The sequence below is a fragment of the Manacus vitellinus genome, unplaced genomic scaffold (assembly GCF_001715985.3).
Source record: "Manacus vitellinus isolate BGI_N305 unplaced genomic scaffold, ASM171598v3 scaffold_38_pilon, whole genome shotgun sequence".
NCBI classification, from domain to species: Eukaryota; Metazoa; Chordata; class Aves; order Passeriformes; family Pipridae; genus Manacus; species Manacus vitellinus.
The window spans coordinates 6,360,236-6,381,109 of record NW_021940526.1 but is presented as its reverse complement, the minus strand read 5'-3'; the positions used below and the strand labels follow the sequence as shown (position 1 = coordinate 6,381,109).

Below are 20,874 nucleotides of genomic sequence, written 5' to 3'. Positions count from 1 at the left end.
TCTTCTATCTGAGCAGGAGATGCCATTTGGCAGGAGGGGAAATGCATTTGGTTCAGATGTTTCATGAGGAGTTGTCAGTTTGCCTGTAATTAAAAATGTCTTTTGTTAACTATAATTTCTCCTTAAAAGTACCAACAGCTCCCCTTCACAGAATTACTTATAAAAGCAGATGCCTTGCACTGAAGTATTTTGCCAATACTGCACAGTTCAATTTCTGCTCTGTTTTAGGGGAACAGAGTGTGTGCTTGGTAAAGAGACTTATTTTTAATGGAGTGAGGGGGGCACTGCCATAATACATACATGTATTTCTAAGTTTTTCATTAGGTAGCACTTGGCTTCTTTAGCCAGATCTTCTAAATCTGTGTAGATTTAAAAATAATTGTTAATTATGTGCATAAACTACTTGGCAGATATTTTCTTCTGGTAGTTCTGTGAATTCTCTGAATAGAATTCTGTCAAATTCTCTTCCAGAAGGAGGACTAAAAGTGTAAGTGTTCCAACCAAAAGGGAAATTCAGCATTTCTCACTTTCCTGCCAGCAGGAGCCCTTCCTCAACAGGCCACTTGAAAAGAAAATAGCAAATAGTTCTTAGTTTCTGTAGTCCCTTCACTGCCCATCTACCCTCAGGGGTGGTTTCCCGACTGGGAGTTACAGCTCAGCTCTGAGGTTGGTCACATCATGGATCTAAAAGATGCTGGAAGTACTGCCATGGTTTCCATGGTGAGGAGGAGTATAAAAGAGGTGAGAAAAAGTTGAAATCAGTGAAGGTGCCATGAAAAATAACTTGTGTTTTGATCAGTACAACCAGACCCCTGGCAGGTATGGGTTGCTAAGGGCAAATAAAATGCACTCGGCCTTTTCCCTTCCAGGTTTTTCTTTCTGTTTTGTTCAGTTCTTTTTATTTCTTGTATTACTGAGATTGAAAAGTATTAAAATTAAGTTATTTTAATTGATGATCAAGAGAACTTTCATTTAGCTTGGTTACTAATTACTGATTTTAGTCATTTTAATTGGTGATTTGATACACTAAGCTCTGTAAAAGGCAATTATTAAAAGTACATCCAGTTCTGATTCTAAAGCTCAACAAAATGAACATAATGAACAAAATGGGAGCTGGAAATAGCGAGAGCTTTTATTTCCTGTTTGCTTTTATTATCAAATTAATAATCAAAATACACCTGAAACAAGCCCCTCAAACCCTTCCTGGTCAGACTTTCCCTGGAAACATTGGCACCTGAGATCAAGAACCTTTTAGAGAAGGGAGACATTTCGGTGCTCTCTCAGTGAGTAAGTGTTGAGTGTGACTGGCTTTGCCTTTACCAGGGAGTTCAAATGCAGGGCACACGTGGGCCAATCCACTTGGGCAGTAATCCTGGGAATGCAGCAATCCTGGGAATGCAGGGTGGTGATCTGGAGCTGCTTTGCCGCTAACCGGCTCCTGTGGTTCCTCCTCAGCGCTTGGCGTCCGTGGGACTGGATGCCAAAAACACCGTGTGCATCTGGGACTGGAAGAGGGGGAAGCTCCTGGCGACGGCGACGGGCCACTCGGACAGGGTATGGTGGGACAGGCTCCTGGGGGGGCTGGGGGTCACCGGGGTTTGGAACAGAGCGGGGTTTGGGGCGGGTTCGTGCAAAGGGAATCGCGCTCGTTCCACCGCGCTCGGAAATACCTGACGAGGTGTTTGAGCCTCCTCCTTGTGCCGGAGCCAGCACAAAGCACCAACAGGGAGCCTGGGGAGGAGATCCTTTGTCCCTACACACAGAGTAGGGTGATCTGGAGCTCCTCAGATGAGATGTGAAATGTGAGCTCAGGGGGCACAGATCATGTTTTCTCTCAGGATGTCAAAAAGACAGTTTATCCTGAGGGCAGATTGAATTATTTCCCTTTTAGTTTTGCTTCAGACAGTCACCTGTAGAAGCAACTTAATTAGGGTATTCCTTTTCTATCTGTTAACCTCAGTTAGAGGATCATAACTTCAATAAAGATGAGAACTGACCAGGTTTGAGTTCCAAATGTTGTTCAGTACTAGGAAATGTTTTACCAGGTTTAACACAGGCAAAAGACCTCCTTGACATATATAAGCACATGGATGCATACATTCAGATAAATTATGGGCACAGTCTGACAACTTTTCTTGTATCTATGTTATGGTATTATCCCATGTTTTAATGTTATAATATTGGGGTGTTACAATGTTTTACTACACATTCTGCATGCAAGGCAGCAGGCTGAGCCCGCCCCTGCAGCTGGTGTGACATACAGTCTGTCTGCATCCCGTGTGTCAGCTCAGTAATCTGCTAGTTCATTTTTACTTGCAATGTTCCCAACACAACAGCATCTCAGTCCTTCTTGAATTTCTCTTTCAGAACTGATTCACTTCCCAGTTACATCAGTGGAAGTTTTGCTACTGACCTCAGTAGGTACAAGATCAGGTTCTGAATTAGCAGAAGACTCCAGGACAGGCAAGAAGTACTAAAATCTTAGTCCTGGTAGAGTTTCACACTCTGAAAAAGGAGGGAGTGGGAAAGAATGCCTGCCTAAATATTGTTTATTCAATAACATCTTGGAACTGGAATGGATTGGTAGTGTGGAGTCAGGGCTGAGGTGTGTTCACAGGACTGTGTGAGGAGCCCTCCATGTTTGCCTTAACCTTGGATTACAGAGTTCCAAACTTACCTCAAGACTGTTCTTTCATTTTTAGTAATATGTTCCAACAGAAATTGTGGCTAAGCACTGGGAAAAGCAAACTGAACCTACATGCAATTACTGTGTGATTTAAAATACCAGCTTAATGTACTTCTTAACAGATATTTGATATTTCCTGGGATCAGTATCAGCCAAACAGAATCGTCAGCTGTGGAGTGAAACACATAAAGGTAAAGAGCTCTTATTGTTTACTTGGAAAAAGTGCTTGCACAAAAAAAATCTTACATGATGAGGGCTTTAAATACAAGACAATCTATGCTTTTCTTTCTTTACTGTGTGAACGTTTTGGCAAAACTTTTTGTTTGAAGCCAGTTCAGACGTTCAGCAGTGACTGAGGTGCAGGTCCCCTGAACAAGCAAGGTGGGAAGGTCATCATTATATACTTGTAATTTTGGGTTTCTCTGCCCTCTCCATGTCACCTAAATTGTCTCAGCCTTTAGGGGTTTCTCTCCTCAAGCACCACAAAGAGTCTCTGAGCAGCTGTAGGGTGAACTAAGTTGAAAAGTGAATTAAATGACCTCTCTTTGGCCTCTCGTTGCCAGCAGTGATAGGAACACCTGCAGAGATGAGAACTCCAGTGCCCCACTGCTTGCTCCCTCTAAGTCACTTTCTCTGGAAGTGTTGTAAATACAAACCCAGATATATACTAGATGTTTAGGGTAAAACATCCCCGTGCCTGTGGAAAGCTTAGAAAGGAATCCTTGTTTGCCAATATTCCCTTCAGGTTTCTATTTTTCTCCTGTCTCATCAAAAACATTCCTAACAGATGGCAATTATTTCACATGACTGGGGTGGGAAGAGCTTTAACTAGAAGTTTAGGAAACCAGTTAATATCTGTAGTTCTGGTTCCTTGTGCCCTTAAAACCACCACTGCTTTCAAACTGTGGGTGGTTTTGGCAGCAGTGATACCATCTGTTGTATTCTGCAAGCTGTTTGCCAAAACCTGTCTTTGTTTGGCACCTGTCTCCTGTTGAAAATGGCCATAATTACCCTGAACACACAGATTACCAGCACTGTAAATACATGGAGATAAAGACATGCCAAAAAAGAACAAAAAAGGCAGCATGGAGGGGAAACGACTCCGTGTTCCCTCCAGTGAGGCTCCCACAGCAGCCTGAACTTCAGTGCAAGGCCGTGGGAATGTGATAATAACAGCTCCAAAGCAATAGTAGCACTGGGAGAACTGGGACTGAGGCTTGGGAATAGCACCAGTTATTCCTTTGGCATGTAGGCTCTGTTGGCTCATTTGGCTGAGCGGGTATTAGGAGCTGTGGTAAAGCCTTGGAGCTGAGGAATCTCCCACTGGGCTCAGGATCCTCCCTCCACCCTTTTCCTGCTGCCCTCCCACCCTTCCTCTGCTAAGCAGCAGCGAGGAGAGTTTAGGTTTTACTCCCTGGGGGCAGGATTCCCTCTGCCTTCAAAATTGGCTCATGTTAAGAGGCAAAGGGAAAATTTAATTGAATTAGAAATAGAGAAGGATCTGAAGTAAAAAAACTCAATCTGAGGATTTTCTGGATGTCAGCTTTATAGGAATTTTATGGGACATTTTATAAGTATGAAGAAAAATACCTAAAAATTCAGCTTATAGGCATGAAAAGATGCAGGCATATAAAGTGGGGATGAGATGGACATTATGCCCTCTGATTCAAAAAGAAGCAATATGATATTTCTCACCACTAAAGACACCCTTCTAAGACAAACTTTCTGTTCTCTTCTCTTCTCTCTTTTCCTCTCCCCCAGTCAGTCTTAGACTCTTTTTTGCAGAACGTTAATGCCTTGTCGAAGCCAAGCAGGTCCCCATTCCACACTTGGGGAACCTGTTACTCTCAGTGTTGTTTCACACTGGAGCTTTCAGTCTCCCTGGAACAGATGGTTCCTCAGTAACTGTAACTATATTTGAGGGACACAGCTCTCCCAGTGCTCTGGAGAAGGGCAGAAGTGCCTGCTCCAGCACGCAAGTTGTGGAAGATCAAGTATTTGTCACCTCAGCTGTGTTTTAAAGTTTGCAGGCAAGAAAAATGGGATGTCCCTGGCTTTAAAAACATGCACTTGTATGGACGGCTTTTCCCAGCAAAACCTGATAAAGGATAGTGGGAGAAGGGGAAGGAAGGGGTGGTGTGGCAGTAGTGAGGCAGCTTTGTGCCTCACCTCCCCAAGAGCTTGATGATTTCTTCTGGGTTTAGTGCCTGCCCAGACCCTGCTCTGTCAGGTTGTACATCTGGGAGCTGCACACTACTATGAAACCCAGAAATCCTGCAGGGATTTTTTCCTGATGTGCCACTTGCATTTCCCAGTTTTGGACGCTGTGTGGAAACGCCCTGACGGCAAAGAGGGGAATCTTTGGGAAAACAGGAGATCTCCAAACCATCCTGTGCTTGGCGTGTGCTAAAGAAGATGTCACCTACTCCGGGGCTTTAAATGGGGACATCTATGTCTGGAAAGGGCTGAACTTGGTGCGCACCATCCAGGGAGCACACAGCGTGAGTGGTGTTCTCCTGTCCTTCTGAAAGGAGTGGTCATGGAATTGGGAACCTTCCTGGAGGCTTAGCTCCAGAGCTTTCCTCCTCTTTTGGGTCAGAGCAATGTCTAAGGCTGTTCATCAGTTAAGAACTCGGATGTAACGTTGTACTTGGTTGACACGTTGCCAACAGATGCTGAGCTGATAGAACTGCTGATGTTTATAGCCTTGATCTAATCAAGCAAACTAAAACTAAAGAAAAGTTTCCAAACCTAAAGTTTCACAGATTGAGAAGCTTCAGTTACAATCAGTTTATTTACGGATAGTTGGTAAGCAGATTACTTGGTTTTAAATAGAACTTTACCACTGAAATTCCCTACACTGGGGACTGACTCTTCATAAGAGCTGCAGTGTGGAATAAACCTGTTGAATCTGGGACTTTGCATTCCAACCATATTCCAAAGGCAATTTAGTCCAATTGGCTTCATAACACCTCCCCTCAGTTTGGAGCTCTCATAATTACAGAGTGAAAGGGGAATGTACAGGATGGTGTTAGATTTCTAACCACTCTAATACAGTAAATTTACCTCTCTGTTGTTGCTGCAGTAAAGGCACAGTAGGACTTTCTTGTCTTATTTCAAATGTATTTGAGAACAGTTCCTATTTGCAGTATGACTGTGGTTAATGGCATTCTGGTGTGGTTTTTTGAACAATAGGAAACAAGACTGTTTTCCTTAGAAGAGTGATGTGAAATCCAACCCTTGTCACTATAGTTTTCCCCTAGAACTTTTCTAGAAAGAGCATTGCAAACAATGATATTTTTCTGACCTCTCAAAGTTGCTTATGCTACCCCTTTGTCAGGATTCAGAGAAGCTCTTCAAACCAACTCTAAGTGTGCTGGTTGTTCCTAGAAGTAACCCCTAATTTATGAGGGGTAATGAGTCTCAGTGTCAGTGGGACATCTTAGCTGAGGAACTTCTGTGAAATTCCACGTGATGTGCAGCTGCAATAACACAGAAATGTCTTTGGCAAACAATAGCCCCCCGTAGGAGATGTGCAGAATTTTATTTAGATCCATTAGAATGATTAAATACAATCTCTTTAGATATAATGTGATAAATTATGGGATTTGCCATGGCTAATATGCATTCTCCTGCCCAGTTTCTAATCTCTATGTAATTAATAATTAGAAATATCACTTTATTAAGAAATTGCACAAGGCCACTTTGAATACTAAGTTCTTCTCTCCATTGTATTAATCTTTGTGCAGTTCAACTTGTCCCTTAACTGAGAGGTTTTCCTGACAAAATCCTGGCTCAGCAGGCACTCCCTGAACTGTTCCAAGGTAGTCCAGCACAGTCAGCAGTCATGAGGCATTTTCAAAAATGAAGAAGAAATTCAAAGTGTGATAGAAAATTGTTTTCAACCAAGAGAATGAATTGACACTCTTTCAGTTCCTGTTAGGTTCCAAACGATGTCTGAGCTGAATTCCTGAGGGAATGTCTCAGTCACCTCTGCACCTGTAAGAATCCTTGTACTGCACCTTTGCTTGGTTTGGTTTATTCTGGGGAGCTCGTTATTTGAAGTGTTCCATTTTTTATTTAATTGTCCTTGGCATAATATTAACTCCACCAAATCTGGAGTTCTGCAAGCAGGCCGTGGCACTGCTCTTGGCACAAAGCTTTCTACAGAACCCACTTGAAGTGGAGCACTTGAAATAAAAGCTGTGTGTGCTGGTGTGCTTTGGGGATGGACAACACCCTGCTGCCCAGCAGCTTCTGACCTTTAACAAGAGTCTGTCCCAAAATAATTGCTCTGCGTGTTCCAGTGGGTTGTAAAGGCCTTTAAAACTCGTTATCCATGGGTTGACAGGCTGGAATTTTCAGCATGTATGCTTGTGAGGAAGGCTTTGCCACCGGAGGGAGAGATGGGTGCATTCGGCTGTGGGACACGGAGTTCAAACCAATTACCAAAATTGATCTCAGGGAGACTGAACAAGGATACAAAGGTAATGAGCTGTTCCTTTAATGGCTTTTACACATCTGGTTAATGGATTATGACACACTGAATGTGAAGCATAAATGTCTCTGCATGCTGCTGATTTTTTTTGCTCAATGACTGTATGTATTTTTGGATCTGTATTTCCCTTAACCTCTGACAATGCTGTAGCCTGAAGAGTTTTCCATGGTTCATAGTATAAACAGAGGGATGCTCCTCACCATGCAAATGTGAGAAGATAAGTAAAATCTAATTAAACACCTAAAGGTAAGAGAATGGAGTTAGGTAACCCTTGATTAATTAATTAATTGCAATTCATTTGACTAATTGAGATTTCTGGAGCCTGACTCTTGAAGATGCTGACTGACCATCTGAGCCCTCCATTAGTGCATTTGGAAAGGTAACACTTGGCAGATTTGTGAGAGAGAATGTTATTAAATTGATGATCATCATGTTTGTTGAATCTAATCCTGCTTCCTGTGAGCTGAGTCATCACTTCAGTTCATGAGCAGACTCTCAGGGCACTCACAGTGTCCAGAGATCCCAGGGAACCTGCTCCAGCACTTTGCCTCCCTGGAGTGTTCACCCATGGAATTTAACCCTCCCAAAGGTGTCCAAGACACCCAACCAGGAGTCCCTTTGCTCTGCAGTCCTGGCTTTATGTCGCTTTTTGCAGCCAGAGCAATAATGTTTAACACGAGTTTTCTAGAAACCAGTAGCAGTTCCTCATGACCATTTACAGCAGCTCTGTAATTCTTTCTAAAAATTGTGGAGAAATAATTGACTGTAGTTGTACTGAAGGTGAATCCTCATCAGACATGCCATGGAGTCGTTCTGACTTGATGTCCTGATTTCTGCCATCTCCTAAATGCCACAGGGCACAGAACATAGAGATGAGAGGAGCTGAGTAGAACCAGGCACTGCAACAGCACCTGTAGGGCTGAGACAGGCAGGAGGGGTTTTTTCCATCGTCTTACTTGGCAAAAGCAATAAAAAATTTCATTTGTAGAAAGTGAATTGAGCTGCCCTTTGGACTTGTATATAAATTAGAACAGTTTTTAAAAATTGAAAAGTTAATTGATTTCTAAAAACTCAAACTAGAACGCTGCTTTTACAGCATTAAAATTCTTCAGGTTTATGTTTGTTGTTAAAAAAAAAGCAACATTACAACAGTGCCTGCTTTAATGATGCAAGAAGCTGCCTTAAGCAAGGCTGCAAAATTTTGTCCAAGCTTAGCCAAAGATGATGTGCCCATGGGGATAATCACTGGGACTAAGGAAAAGGACATCTGTGAAAAATCTGGTGGGGCTACTGCTCTGACTGCAGCTATAAAAAATGAGGAGCTTGGGGGTGACTACAGGCCATAAAATCCAAGCATGACTTATACCCTGTCACTGTCATTTGAAGGAAGCCCTTTGTCACCCCTTGGATTTGCTGTTCCTCAGTCATCCTGCACTGAAGGGCACTGAACACTTTTTAAATGAGATGCATCACCAGCAGCAATCTGATCACAGGCTTGGCTTTGTATTGTAATGTAGAGGTATATTAGTAACAAACCCTGATAACAGCTAATCTTTATGTGCAGCATGTCCCAGAGAACACTGCCTTTCCCACATCCAAAGGTGTGCTTTGTGTTCTCAAACTTAACAACGCCCAGTTGCCACTTAATATGTGAATTCCATCCCTTGGGTGCTCACTGGTGTGTATCAAAGGTGGGAGTCAGAACTTCTGGATGAATTTAGCTGGGTCACACAGTGACATTATCAAAATTAAAAGCGGCTGGAGATGGACAAGAAAATAAATGAAGATTAATTTGACCTTCTTGGGAGATGAGAATATTTTATTTATGTGACGGGTAGGTAATTGTATTATGTGTTTGGTTCCAAAAATATGTTAAAATGATGGTGTGGCTGACCTTGACTACATGACAAATGGATTTTTTTATTCTTTCCCATCTCACGGCATCTAGGCCCATTACCCAAACTTGAATTTTCATGTACTGGAACAGAAAATACAAACACTGCAAGCAGTTGGCCAGACAATGTCACCAAATGGCTCAGCCTGCTTGTGATTAGTAAAATTCCAGCTCCAGAGTTAGGGTCAGAATTGTGGAATAAGATCAAGCTCTCTAGAAGTTATACAAAGCAAAATTCTCTTGGTTTGGAGTTTGGGAGGGAGGATGTTTTTGTTTGTTTGTAATAATCCATTGTGACTAAAGTGGATAAGTGTGACATCATGGGCACAAAGCATTTAAATTCCCCATTAAAATTTTATTGCAGTGTGCAAAAAATTAAAATCCTGAAAAAATGAGTAAACCCAGCTTCATTCACAGGCACCTGACCTAATGTAGAATTTAGATGTTTCAGTCCTGTGAAATGGAAGTGGGTTGTAAAACAAACCCCCAGGGTGTGCCCCAAGCACGGCTCTGGGTCCCTGCAGGCCCTGGCACAGCAGTGTCACCCACACAGAGTCCTCCCAGGCTGGAGCTTCCTCCTCCCCTGCCCGAGGGAGAAAATCCACCACAACTGCTTGGAGACTGGAGTGACTGTGCTGTTGTGTGAGCCCCCAGTGTCAGAAGGTGCCAGGTCTCAATGAGCTGCCACGGTGCTGCTGCTGCCCCTGTGCCCCCCCGGGCACGGGCAGTGCCTCGCCCACAGCCCCGTGTCCCGTCCCAGCAGGTCTGTCCATCCGCAGCGTGTGCTGGAAGGCTGACAGGCTGCTGGCAGGGACCCAGGACAGCGAGATCTTCGAGGTGCTGGTGAGAGAGAGAGACAAGCCCATGCTGATCATGCAGGGGCACTGTGAGGGGGAGCTCTGGGCCCTGGCAGTGCACCCCAAGAAGCCCTTGGCAGTGACGGGCAGCGATGACCGATCCGTACGGTAAGGCTGGAGTTCTTTATTTCTTATCATTCATGTGCACATTCATTTGTAATTGATTTATTTTCTGGCCTTCTATTAAGGAAATTTTTTTTCCCCCATATTTTTCTTAGCACCTTTGCTTATTCTCTTCAGCCTTCATATCTGGGCTCCACACATCATGTAAAAATAATCAGAATTTGTGTTCAAAACATGCTGGGTTTCTCTACTCTGCTGGAAGTGCTGATGTACTGGTTTCCCATTCCTGCCATCCTCCATCACTTTCTCATCACACTTAAAATCCAAAGTGTGGGACTAAAGAACTACCAGTTGTTCAGTGCAGTCATGTTTTCTCCCTGGTTCCTACACGAGTGTTGAAATGCAGGAATAGTCTCCTGTGCCTGTGTTTGTGTGCCCAGTGGCACAGTCAGGCCCAAGTCCACCCTGGCAGGATGCAGGCCCGTTCTGCAAAGCTGGGATTAGCATTGCACTGCCCTCAAGCCAATAAGCCACCCTAAGACTGGATTTCTTGTCTTGGCTCATCTCGTGGTGAGCACAGGAACTGAGCCCTGGCCTGGAGCTGCAGAAGGCACTGCTGACTCACAGCAGGCCTGACCCCTCGTGCCTCTCCTGGAAGCACTGCAGGATCTCTTTGTGCACATCGAACCTTAATTAGTGCTGCTCTTATGGCTCTGATCGCTGGGGTGGCAGTTATGATACCCCTGGTGCCTTTGGACATTGCCATCCCCTCAGATGTGCAGGGATTTTCCTGCCCTTTGAGCTGTTGAGCCACTACAGAGCGTGGGATTTGAATCCCAGTTCAGGTAGTGGGAGTTTTTTAGATACTACGTCTTCATTGAGGAATTCCAGTGAAATATGCAAATAAAAACATACACAAAAGGATTTTCTTCCAGTTTTCTTTGGATTGACAGGAGTATTTCTGTATTGCTGTTCACTGGGTAATTTTTCTTAGTATTTGATTATCACATAATTTTGAGAAGAGTGAGTCTATAATGTAAATCTAAATTGTTTTAGAAATCAGAGTATTTAGTGAGTCAGGTGATACTCTCATGTCTGAGATGTCCTGTTGAGAAAGGGTTGCTGTAGATTTTCCCCAGCCCAGCTGAGAGAAGACTCCAGCCAGATATAGGTTTCCAGCATTTTAAACTTCCAAAACAAAGCATATCAAGGAGGAAAGCTGCTTGCTTCCTGTCTGTTACCACAGGAGCAGGGAAAAAATACCGTTGTCTGGAGGCATCCAGAATTATTAATTACATTTATTCAAAGCACCTCACACCTGTCTTTGTGTGCCGGACAACGTCTGGCTACAGCACCATGGGATGTTCTGGCAGAGCAGCTCTGCTCCACTTCTGTCTTCCTGAGGGATCTCTGTACTCCTGCTTTTCTAAGAAGATTGATTAGAACCTGTTTTTCTGTGAATGCCTTTGAATATTTGTCTGTGATGTTTGTGTGAAATCGTGCCCTCCACTGGAATGGGACAGAGCGGAGCAAAGCTGCTGGCCCAGCCACGGCTTCCACCGAGTCTCCTGGGAGGCTCCAATAAACAAACTCATCTGTCAGGTACAGAACAGAAAAAGTTCTGTAGAACTAATAGAATAATGTTTCATTGAGCCTATTTGGGTTTTTTAAACCCAGTCGTTGAAACAAACACATAGGAAAGTTGCCAAAGAATGGTGGTATATATACTATAATAATGCCTTGTTTTCAAAGCACATGCACTTTTCATGTGGAAATAGTATATTTCCCTGATTTTTCAAAATGTACTGTGCAGAAGTATTTTGTCCTAAAAGATACTTTTTCTATTTTCATAAGCAAAGCCAGGCTTTTATTTTGTCAGTTGTTTATACAAATGCCTGTATGTGTGCAAAAGGCTCTTCTTTGCTGTTACAAAAGTAAAAAGCTCCTATTTGAAATCACCCTTCCATTAATTCAAAAAGTTGTAGTATTTTTTAAAGAAAATTGAATTATCCCGCTTGCATTTTGCAATTACTCTTCTAGTGTATTGGACAAAGTGATTTATGTGAAAGCAACATTTTGGAGGCAAATTTTATCCTGCTGTTTCCTTCAAAATCTTTCCAAATCCTTCCTGCATCATTCCTCGAGGCACTGCAGCTTTCCCTTTGCTCTGGAGCAGGTTGTGGAGCCTGGCTGACCACGCCCTGATAGCTCGCTGCAACATGGAGGAGGCAGTGAGGAGTGTGTCCTTCAGCCCTGATGGATCCCAGCTGGCACTGGGAATGAAGGATGGCTCCTTCATTGTCCTTAGAGTGAGGTAAGAGGGGAAAAAGAGATAAAAACTGGGAGAGCGCAGAGTGGAGAGGGATCTCCTGCATCATACCATTCACTCCCTCTCAGACACATTCCAGGCAAAACAATTGGTAATTGAAAGACTTTTAAAAAGCGTTTTCAAGATACATATGAATAGAGTGAAATAGCCAAACCCCCAGATTTCAAAATACACAGTCTGCTTTAACTGATACTTGGAAGAGCTTCCTCCTTTCCTTACCATTACTCCATGTGTTTGTTAAGCATGTGTTTAATATAATAAAAATACTTGGAACTACTGGCTGATAGGAGGGAAAATCCTGTGCAAACCCCTGTAATGCTCTGCTTTATTGACTTTAACAAAACTTAAGTGGGCTGTTCACATTCATTTAACAGCCATCCCAACCACTGATGTTTTTCTGAAGAAGTTAATCTCTCTCTCCCAGCAAATCTTGTCTTTGCTAATTTGCCTGATGCCCCCTAGATATGTCTGTCTTGGGTGGGGGAGGATTCTCCTCTAAGGACTCTGCCAGGATGTCAAAGCTGTCCTTACCAAATGCATCTGGTTTTACATGACCTTGGTGCTTGCAGGGACATGACGGAGGTGGTTCACATCAAGGACAGGAAGGAGGTGATCCACGAGATGAAGTTCTCCCCCGACGGCTCCTACCTGGCCGTGGGCTCCAACGACGGCCCCGTGGACATCTACGCCGTGGCCCAGAGGTACAAAAAAATCGGGGAGTGCAACAAGTCCTCCAGCTTCATCACCCACCTCGACTGGTCCGTGGACAGCAAATTCCTGCAGACCAACGACGGCGCCGGAGAGAGGCTCTTCTACAAGATGCCCTGTGAGTCTGGGAGGGCTCCTGGGATGGACCAGTGAAACTGGGGGGGTTGGAGGAGAACACCACAAACGTGAGGGAAATAACACTCCTGCAAGCAGAGTTTTTGGGCTGGAGTTTACAGAAATACCTGCTGCTCGTTCTTCAGAGCGGCAGTCACGGGACATACCCACCTTCAGCTCTCAGCAAATGCTGCCTCTGCATTTTCTGCTCCATCACTTTTATGGTTTTACACAGGAACTTTGAGAGATTGGCTCACTTTTGGGTAACTACCAAAGCGCCTCTGTCCCTGTTGTGCTTCCTTCAAGTGATGAACTATTCCTGTGTTAGTGATTAGAATGGTTTTAAGAATGTAATAATTAAAAACAGAACTGTTTGAGTTCTCAGTGTCACAACTTGTTAGTAGAAACAACACTGATAAATACTGGATTTATTCTTACTCTTACTTAAGAATGCTTTCTAATGTTTAGAAGAAACTGTTGCAGAACAGAGGACAGCTTTAGGAATAAGATTTTGTGCTCATGTTGGGCTAATTTGGCAGCCTTCAATCTACTATGAAACAGCCTCTGTAAATGAAAAGTGCCATGGAATGACTGACTGACCAAATACTCAAATTTCAGGGGCTCAAGATGATCAGGGCAACAAATTCCTGCAAGCATATGTGACATGATTTAAAAATTTGAGTTATTAATCTTCTAGCACTTAAAAATGTCCTGGAGAGTGTGTTACATACATATACTTTCTACTGAAGACATTTCTTTGTTAGAAGTGATGTGGAATTATAAAGTTTTTCCACTTTTTTAGGTTTTAGCACGCTAATTCTAATTAGCATATAATTCTCAGTAGTATGATAATTAATTCTAATACAGCTGCATTAGAACTACTAAGGTTTGTGATGGCCTCAAACACCACAAATGTGGGATTACAGTAATTTAAAGAAGATTGTGAATCTTTTTAATTGAAGTTAAAAATTAATCCCAATCAGAATACACAGATAGATTTGGTGAAAAGAAACAGAGTTTACTGAAAAGCAAATTATTACCTCAATTATGCACTTGCACATTTTCAGCTGGGAAGCATCTCACCAGCAAAGATGAGATCAAAGGAATCCACTGGGCCTCCTGGACCTGTGTGATGGGCTCTGAAGTGAGTGGGATTTGGCCCAAGTACACAAACATTACAGATGTCAACTCCGTGGATGGCAATTACAGCAGCTCCGTGCTGGTGACTGGAGATGATTTTGGGCTGGTGAAGTTATTCAGATTTCCGTGCCTAAAGAAAGGTAGGACACTTTTGTGTTGCTGACAAATGCAGTATTTACCTTAATACCACATCAGTGTATTTCCTATTGGTGGCTTTTCATTCTTGTATATAATTCATAGGAGTGTGTGCACAATTTGTGTCATTATTCATGGATATAAAGATGAGACTTGAACCTCTCAGTTTGCAGCAATTCCCTACCCATACAGGGTATGTACTTGGTGTTAGAACTGTTGAGAATGTGGCTGTTTCCTCAGGGTTTGCACTGCACCAAGCATAAAGCCAACAATAAATAAAACAACCTTTTGACCTTCTGTGATCTTGAGTGTTTCATTTGATATCACATCAGTGTATTTTCAAAATTTGTGTTTATAGGACAAGATGTAACACGTGTGTAGAGTTCATGCTGGCAGTCATGGCAACAAAAGGGAAGATTAAACCCTGTGTGTTTTTAATTCCTGCCAAGATCTAAGTGCTTTCTGAAAACAGAAGATATTGTTCATATAATTTTATGTCACTTCTTTTTACATTATAATTACTTCTGTAGCAGAATATCAAATGAGGCATTTGGGTGTTGTTTTTGAGTTCTCACAAGTGTCTTTAGACTGTTTCCCTTAAAAGCCCAACTTTGTTGGTTATGTTAATTCTTTCCTTCTTCCATGCCAACAGTTCCCTTGTTGTTTTTTAGGAGCCAAGTTCAGGAAGTACGTTGGCCACTCAGCACACGTCACCAATGTCCGCTGGTCCCATGATTTCCAGTGGGTTTTGAGCACAGGAGGTGCTGATCACTCTGTTTTCCAGTGGCGCTTTGTTCCAGAAGGGATAACAAATGGCATCCTGGAAACCTCTCCACAAGGTAAACATGAAGTATTTATCAAAGGAAATCAGCACAGAATGCAGCACCGCTGGAGAAGCTTTTACTGAATTAACAGCAAATATTTTTGTTATAATTCTCTGGAGTTACAGACGCTCAGGATGTTTGGGCACTTGGCTTTTCAAAGACTATTGTTGATTTGAGGCAAGGGGCATTAGAAACTGCTGCAGTTTAAAAGCATACAGTATTGTATGTGTAGGAATACGTGAGTAGTATTCATCAAACTATGTGAAAGAAGACATTTAGAGGGACCAGATAATTAAATTTTCAAGCTTAGCCACGTAACTTGCATTCAAAAATCTGGCTACCTGTGTTGAATAGTTTAATTTTATTTTGCAGGGCAATCTCACATATTTATGTGGTAGCTGTACTTTAGATTTTTTTCTTGTTATATTCTCGAAACTTATAAACTACCAAAGCCGTATGAACTACACAGTGACAGTTGCTAAACTCTGGATTCCCTGCAGCAAAAAGGCAAAGTTTCACTCCATAAATGCACAATTTGGTCAAATACCTTGTTACAGCAGTTATTTTAAACACAAGGAGTGATCACTGCAAGCTTTTATTTGCCATTTCTGTATGATTGCACTCCAAAACCTGTTAAGAAAGCAGAATTCTTTCACACTGGAACTGTACCAGTAACTACTCTGTGATTGTGCTTCCCTCTGCCACCTTCCTGCCCCAGGCAGGGAAACAGGAGAGACAGGAATGAAACCTGGCACAGGCAGGCAGCCCCTGCCATTTTAACAACTACCTCTGCTTCCAAAGGTCCTGAGCAGTGCTTAGCCCAGAGTTTAAGTTCTGCCAAAACATCCCATCCCATTCCCTTGGCATTCAATGAGTTCAGTGTGTTGGTTTTGGTTTTGAAGCAGAGGGTGGTGTGGATTCCTACAGCGAGGAGTCGGACTCGGATTTATCCGACGTGCCAGAGCTGGACTCCGACATCGAGCAGGAAGCTCAGATCAACTACGATCGCCAGGTGGGTGGGAAGGAACACACCTTGTATAACCTGACAGGTCATACTGACTGTTCATCACACTGATTGGGATGGTGTTCAGCAGGTTGCACAGCCAATATGCAGATAAACCCAGAGCTTACTTCAGCTGGGGGGAGAATTTAAAAGGCTTTGGAGAAAAGAATTTCAAAGGGTTTTGGGGGTTGGAACTAAATGATCTCTAAGGTGCCTTCCAACCCAAACCATTCTGTTACTCTGCCTTCTCTTTACAATTCATTGGAACCTGGTTTTCAGGAGCTGTTGTCATTGTGAATCAGATATCATCTGTCGCCTTGTACTGTCCCCCATGAGCTGCAGTGGTGAAAGGTCAGGAATTCCTCAGAGCAGGACTGGGACCTTGTAAGAAATGTGGGAAATGCAAACTAAACTTGGTTCAGGTTGGTTTGAGGGATTTAATGGCTGACATGGGGCTGCTCTCTAGGATATGGAAAATTCACCTGTAATGTGCCATGCCTTAGCCAAAGGCACCCTTTGTCTTGTCACCTCACTTTCCAGGTTCTGCAATAAATTACACAGACTCTTCTGCCAACAGCTTCTTTTGCCTGTTTATTACAGAGATCAATCACATTTGGCAAATTAAACAGAGGGTTTTGTCAAATTTTCTCCTTCCCCTCTCTTTTACTCCCAAGTCTCACTGCAGTGCTTGTCCCATCCTCCTCCTCCCCTCCTCCTTCTCCTGGTTTTTCCATCTGTATTCCAATCAAACGGCATCCTCCTCCACGCTGTCTGTGTGTCAGAGAGGACGTCTGGGTTTAAAAACTAAAAGTGAAAAGGGAGTTGTAGGCAGTTAAACAGCAACGTTCCAGGCAGGTTAATACATGGAAAAGCCAGAAGCAGCTTAAAATAACATCTTATATAGGAAGTGTGAGACAGCTCTGAGCAGAAGCTGCACTTGGCATTTTGTTAAAGGAAATAATTGACGTGGAAACAGAACCATTAATCTTTTGTTGGGAATTGGGGTTTGGGTTGGGTGTTTTTAATGTTGTGGCTGAAGCACATAGAGGATTCTCGATTTCAAGATGCATGGGAAAACGTTGCTCCTGTTTTCTGTTGCACGAAGAGCAAGAGTAGATGGTGAGAACATTCCAGATAAAGTACATACATGGTGCTAAGGCTCTGTGTGCCTTCCACTTCAAAAGCTCAGTTCTTTGAACACCTTTCTTCCAAAAATCCGGTGTTCTGTGCTGGCACTCAGGTAGATTTCTGTGGGAATGGCAGTTTCCTTGTCCATTTGTCCAAAAGGCACAGAAAACAAACAATAAAGCTACATTTCAGTGTTATAATGGATTTTGTTTGGGACCATGGCTCTGATGATCCTCTTTAGCAGCTCCCCAGAGTTTCAGCATTTCTGAAATGTTTCAGTGGAAAGTATTTTGTGTCTTTAGAGTATTTATAGAGCTGTAATTGTACTTTGGCATTCTGGAGACGTTGGCAAATTCACCAATGCTCAGCTTTGAGCATGGACGCTGGAGCACATATGAATTGAAGACACTTAAAAGACTTTCAGTCAATATTTACATTCCTTTTCACTAACTGACACTGGAATCTTCTAGAAAAGATGCACTGCTGCTGTTCTGGGCCACTCAGGTCAGGGGAGTTCATCATCCAGAAGAAGGGTGGGAGCAACAGTGCCTGGCTCTGTGTTATAGCTGCTGAACATCACAGTAGCACAGACTACATTTCATGGGTGAAAGAAAGTGCCTTTCGCTCATATATACAGACAGTTGGAGAACCAGAGCCATGCAGTTACCTTGAACACTTCTCCTCCAGGTTTACAAAGAAGACCTACCTCAGCTGAAACAGCAAAGTAAAGAGAAAAACCACTCTGTGCCCTTCCTGAAGCGAGAGCGAGCGCCCGAGGACAGCCTGAAGCTGCAGTTCATACATGGGTAGGGTAACACTGGGTAATACTTGTCATTTCTGAGGGGTCCACCTTGCTGGGATGCTTTAACAATTCGTATCAGAGCATTAGCCAAGCATTTTCTGGTGCTTACCCACAGTAATTTGTTTGTCATTATTACCGTGGGTAGTTTTTAGAATATCAGACATAAGTTTTCTTTTCTCAGTTGTATTTCAGGGCTGGGCTGGACGGGGCTCTGAGCAACCTGGGATAGGGGAAGGTGTCCCTGCCCATGGCAGGGGGTGGAACTGGATGGGCTTTAAGGTCCCTTCCAACCCAAACCAGTCTGTGATCCTATTTGTTAAGGAGCAAGGGAAGGTTACAATACTGTAGCCATTTGATAAATGATACATCAGTGTTGCATTTTGTAAAATTTCATTTTACACTGGCTGTTCTCTACACCCAGTGTCTCCTGGAGCAAAGTTAAGTTGCTTATGATAGCTGTGATTTGTTAAAATGCCTGATAGATTTCTACTTGAATCTTGTTCCCTGTAAAACTTACCTGGGCACAGTTCTATGTGCTTTTGTGAAATCAGGGCTAATTTAGGCGTTGGGTGCAAAATAAACCGTGAGAATGGAATAGTCTGTGGGGAATAGTCTGGGATGTTTTTGAGCTGAGGTTGAACCCACAGGACCCTGTGCTGGTTTAAAGGTAAACTGGCAGGGAAATGAACCCAACTCAAAAGAGAGATTATAAGTCAGAATAACAATTTAATAAAATAATACAATAAGTACAACTATACAGACAAACAGTTGGTTTTAACCCACAAAACCCAACTGTATAACCCAGCACCCTGGGGGGTGAACAGAGTGGTGTTCGTTGGGCCCCCTGAGTCCAAAGGAAAAGGAGAGGGAAAAAACCTGTTGGTGAGAGTGGTGGTGCAGTCTGGTTGAAAAGTGGTGGTTGCAGGCTGGTTGAGAGTGGTGGTCTGCAGTCTTCCTCAGGATCCCATGAGTGGTTAAAAAAGTCCCAAGACTCCAAGATTATCTATCCTCCAGTTGAGGCAGGAATGCCAAGTGCCTCCCTCAGGGCAGGGAGTTCCACACTGGGTGTGAGCACAGGAGCATCCTCCTGTCTCATGGGCCTCTGAACACCCAGTTTATAGCCTGAGGAGTCAGGGCTGCTCTGGGCAGAGGGTGTAAATGGTCTATTGAGAACAGTTTCTGGGCGATGGCATGGAAGGCTGTAGAGTACACAGTTTTGGGTTACACCCATCCAGCGATGAACTGGTCCCAGCTGTTCTAACTAGGACAGACCCCTTTGCTGTTACCGCACAAACGATTTGCAGAGTCTGTTCCCCGTGTTCCCGGGACTGAAGTGCTGTGTGCTGGCTGCAGGTACAGGGGCTATGACTGCAGGAACAACCTGTTCTACACTCAGACAGGGGAGGTGGTTTATCACATCGCCGCCGTCGCCGTCGTCTACAACCGACAGCAGCACTCGCAGCGCCTCTACCTGGGCCACGACGACGACATCCTCAGCCTCAGCATCCACCCCGTCAAGGACTACGTGGCCACGGGGCAGGTGGGGGCTTATAATTAGGATTTATAATTAGGAAAAATGTGCTTCTCTTTTTCTCTAAGTCTGGTGTTTCCTCCTGTGTGTTGTTTCCTGTATCCCTGCCCAGCCAAAAATGGTCTGTGCCTGAGGAGGTCTCGGACTTTCCTTGGTCAGGCACAGTATTTTTGTACTGTAGTAACTTTCAAAAGCTCAGATAAAAGGTGGTTTGTGTTGGACACTACTGATATCTGGTACTGAATATGATATATTCAGTGTGTTCCTATACATTCAAACATCAGGATAATTTATCCCATGAATGTGATGCCGAGTAATGTCATTTTAGAGACCATCCACTGATATTTCTCTGAAAGAGAAAATGGGTTTGAAAAAGATAAAACAGGGCAAGTGGGAAAGTAGTTCCCTCTGGAGTGCTTTGAAGACATGATAGTGCTCATTACCTGTGTGGGCAGATGTTCCAATGAACCCTCTGATTTAGGTTGGAAGGGATGCTGCTATCCATGTTTGGGACACCCAGACACTGAAATGTTTGTCCCTGCTCAAAGGCCAGCACCAGAGAGGAGTGTGTGCACTGGATTTTTCAGGTAAGCCTCAACCCACATTTGCCTAAATGATGAATTAAAAAGCAACCCTTGAGATGAAATGTTAATTCAAATAGCTGTAAAATTACACCCAGTACCAACTTCACATGGAAGTCTGCTGTCTGTTTGGATGAAAATAGTGTGTGTGGTAAAGTCAGTCTGTCAATAATTGATTTTGGTGGTCTCTAATAGATAGTGCCAAGTGTACAGCTGGAATTCTGGTGGCTGTCTACACAGTGGTGGAAGAATTTAAAAGCAGGCAGGATGGTGACTCAAAGTGTATCAACAAGTTGGAAATGTCATCTCTGGGCTCATACAACTCTTCACATTTTTCAGTGGGTTTACAGAAGAAGTAAATATGGCAAACAGTTGTCTGCTGTCTCTCCTACTTGTCTTTCTGAGTTGGGTGCCCTGAGCTATCTCAGTTTTTAAGGGATAATTCCTGTGTGCAGCACTGAAGAACATCAGCCATATGGTGGGGACTTATGTACTTCTGCATCTTTATAAAAGGGCTTGAACATTTACTCTCCCTCATTCTATTGAAAAAAAGATTACTTTAGCTGAATTATCCTTTCCTT

The 20,874-nt window shown here is 43.3% G+C and overlaps 1 protein-coding gene across 2 annotated transcripts in view; it reads left to right on the top strand.

Moving 5' to 3' along the window:
* The window catches only part of EML6 (EMAP like 6), an 88,186-nt gene that overhangs the window by 24,454 nt on the left and 42,858 nt on the right, over positions 1-20,874 (top strand). For both annotated transcript variants that reach the window (XM_018077514.3, XM_018077515.3), the window contains exons 3-15: positions 1,456-1,554; positions 2,809-2,877; positions 5,002-5,187; positions 7,038-7,173; positions 9,842-10,043; positions 12,175-12,312; positions 12,897-13,153; positions 14,217-14,429; positions 15,096-15,263; positions 16,151-16,260; positions 18,067-18,185; positions 19,535-19,721; positions 20,194-20,299. In XM_018077514.3, the coding sequence (XP_017933003.1) occupies positions 1,456-1,554; positions 2,809-2,877; positions 5,002-5,187; positions 7,038-7,173; positions 9,842-10,043; positions 12,175-12,312; positions 12,897-13,153; positions 14,217-14,429; positions 15,096-15,263; positions 16,151-16,260; positions 18,067-18,185; positions 19,535-19,721; positions 20,194-20,299 (1,990 nt within the window). The remainder of the gene's footprint in view (positions 1-1,455; positions 1,555-2,808; positions 2,878-5,001; positions 5,188-7,037; positions 7,174-9,841; positions 10,044-12,174; positions 12,313-12,896; positions 13,154-14,216; positions 14,430-15,095; positions 15,264-16,150; positions 16,261-18,066; positions 18,186-19,534; positions 19,722-20,193; positions 20,300-20,874) is intronic.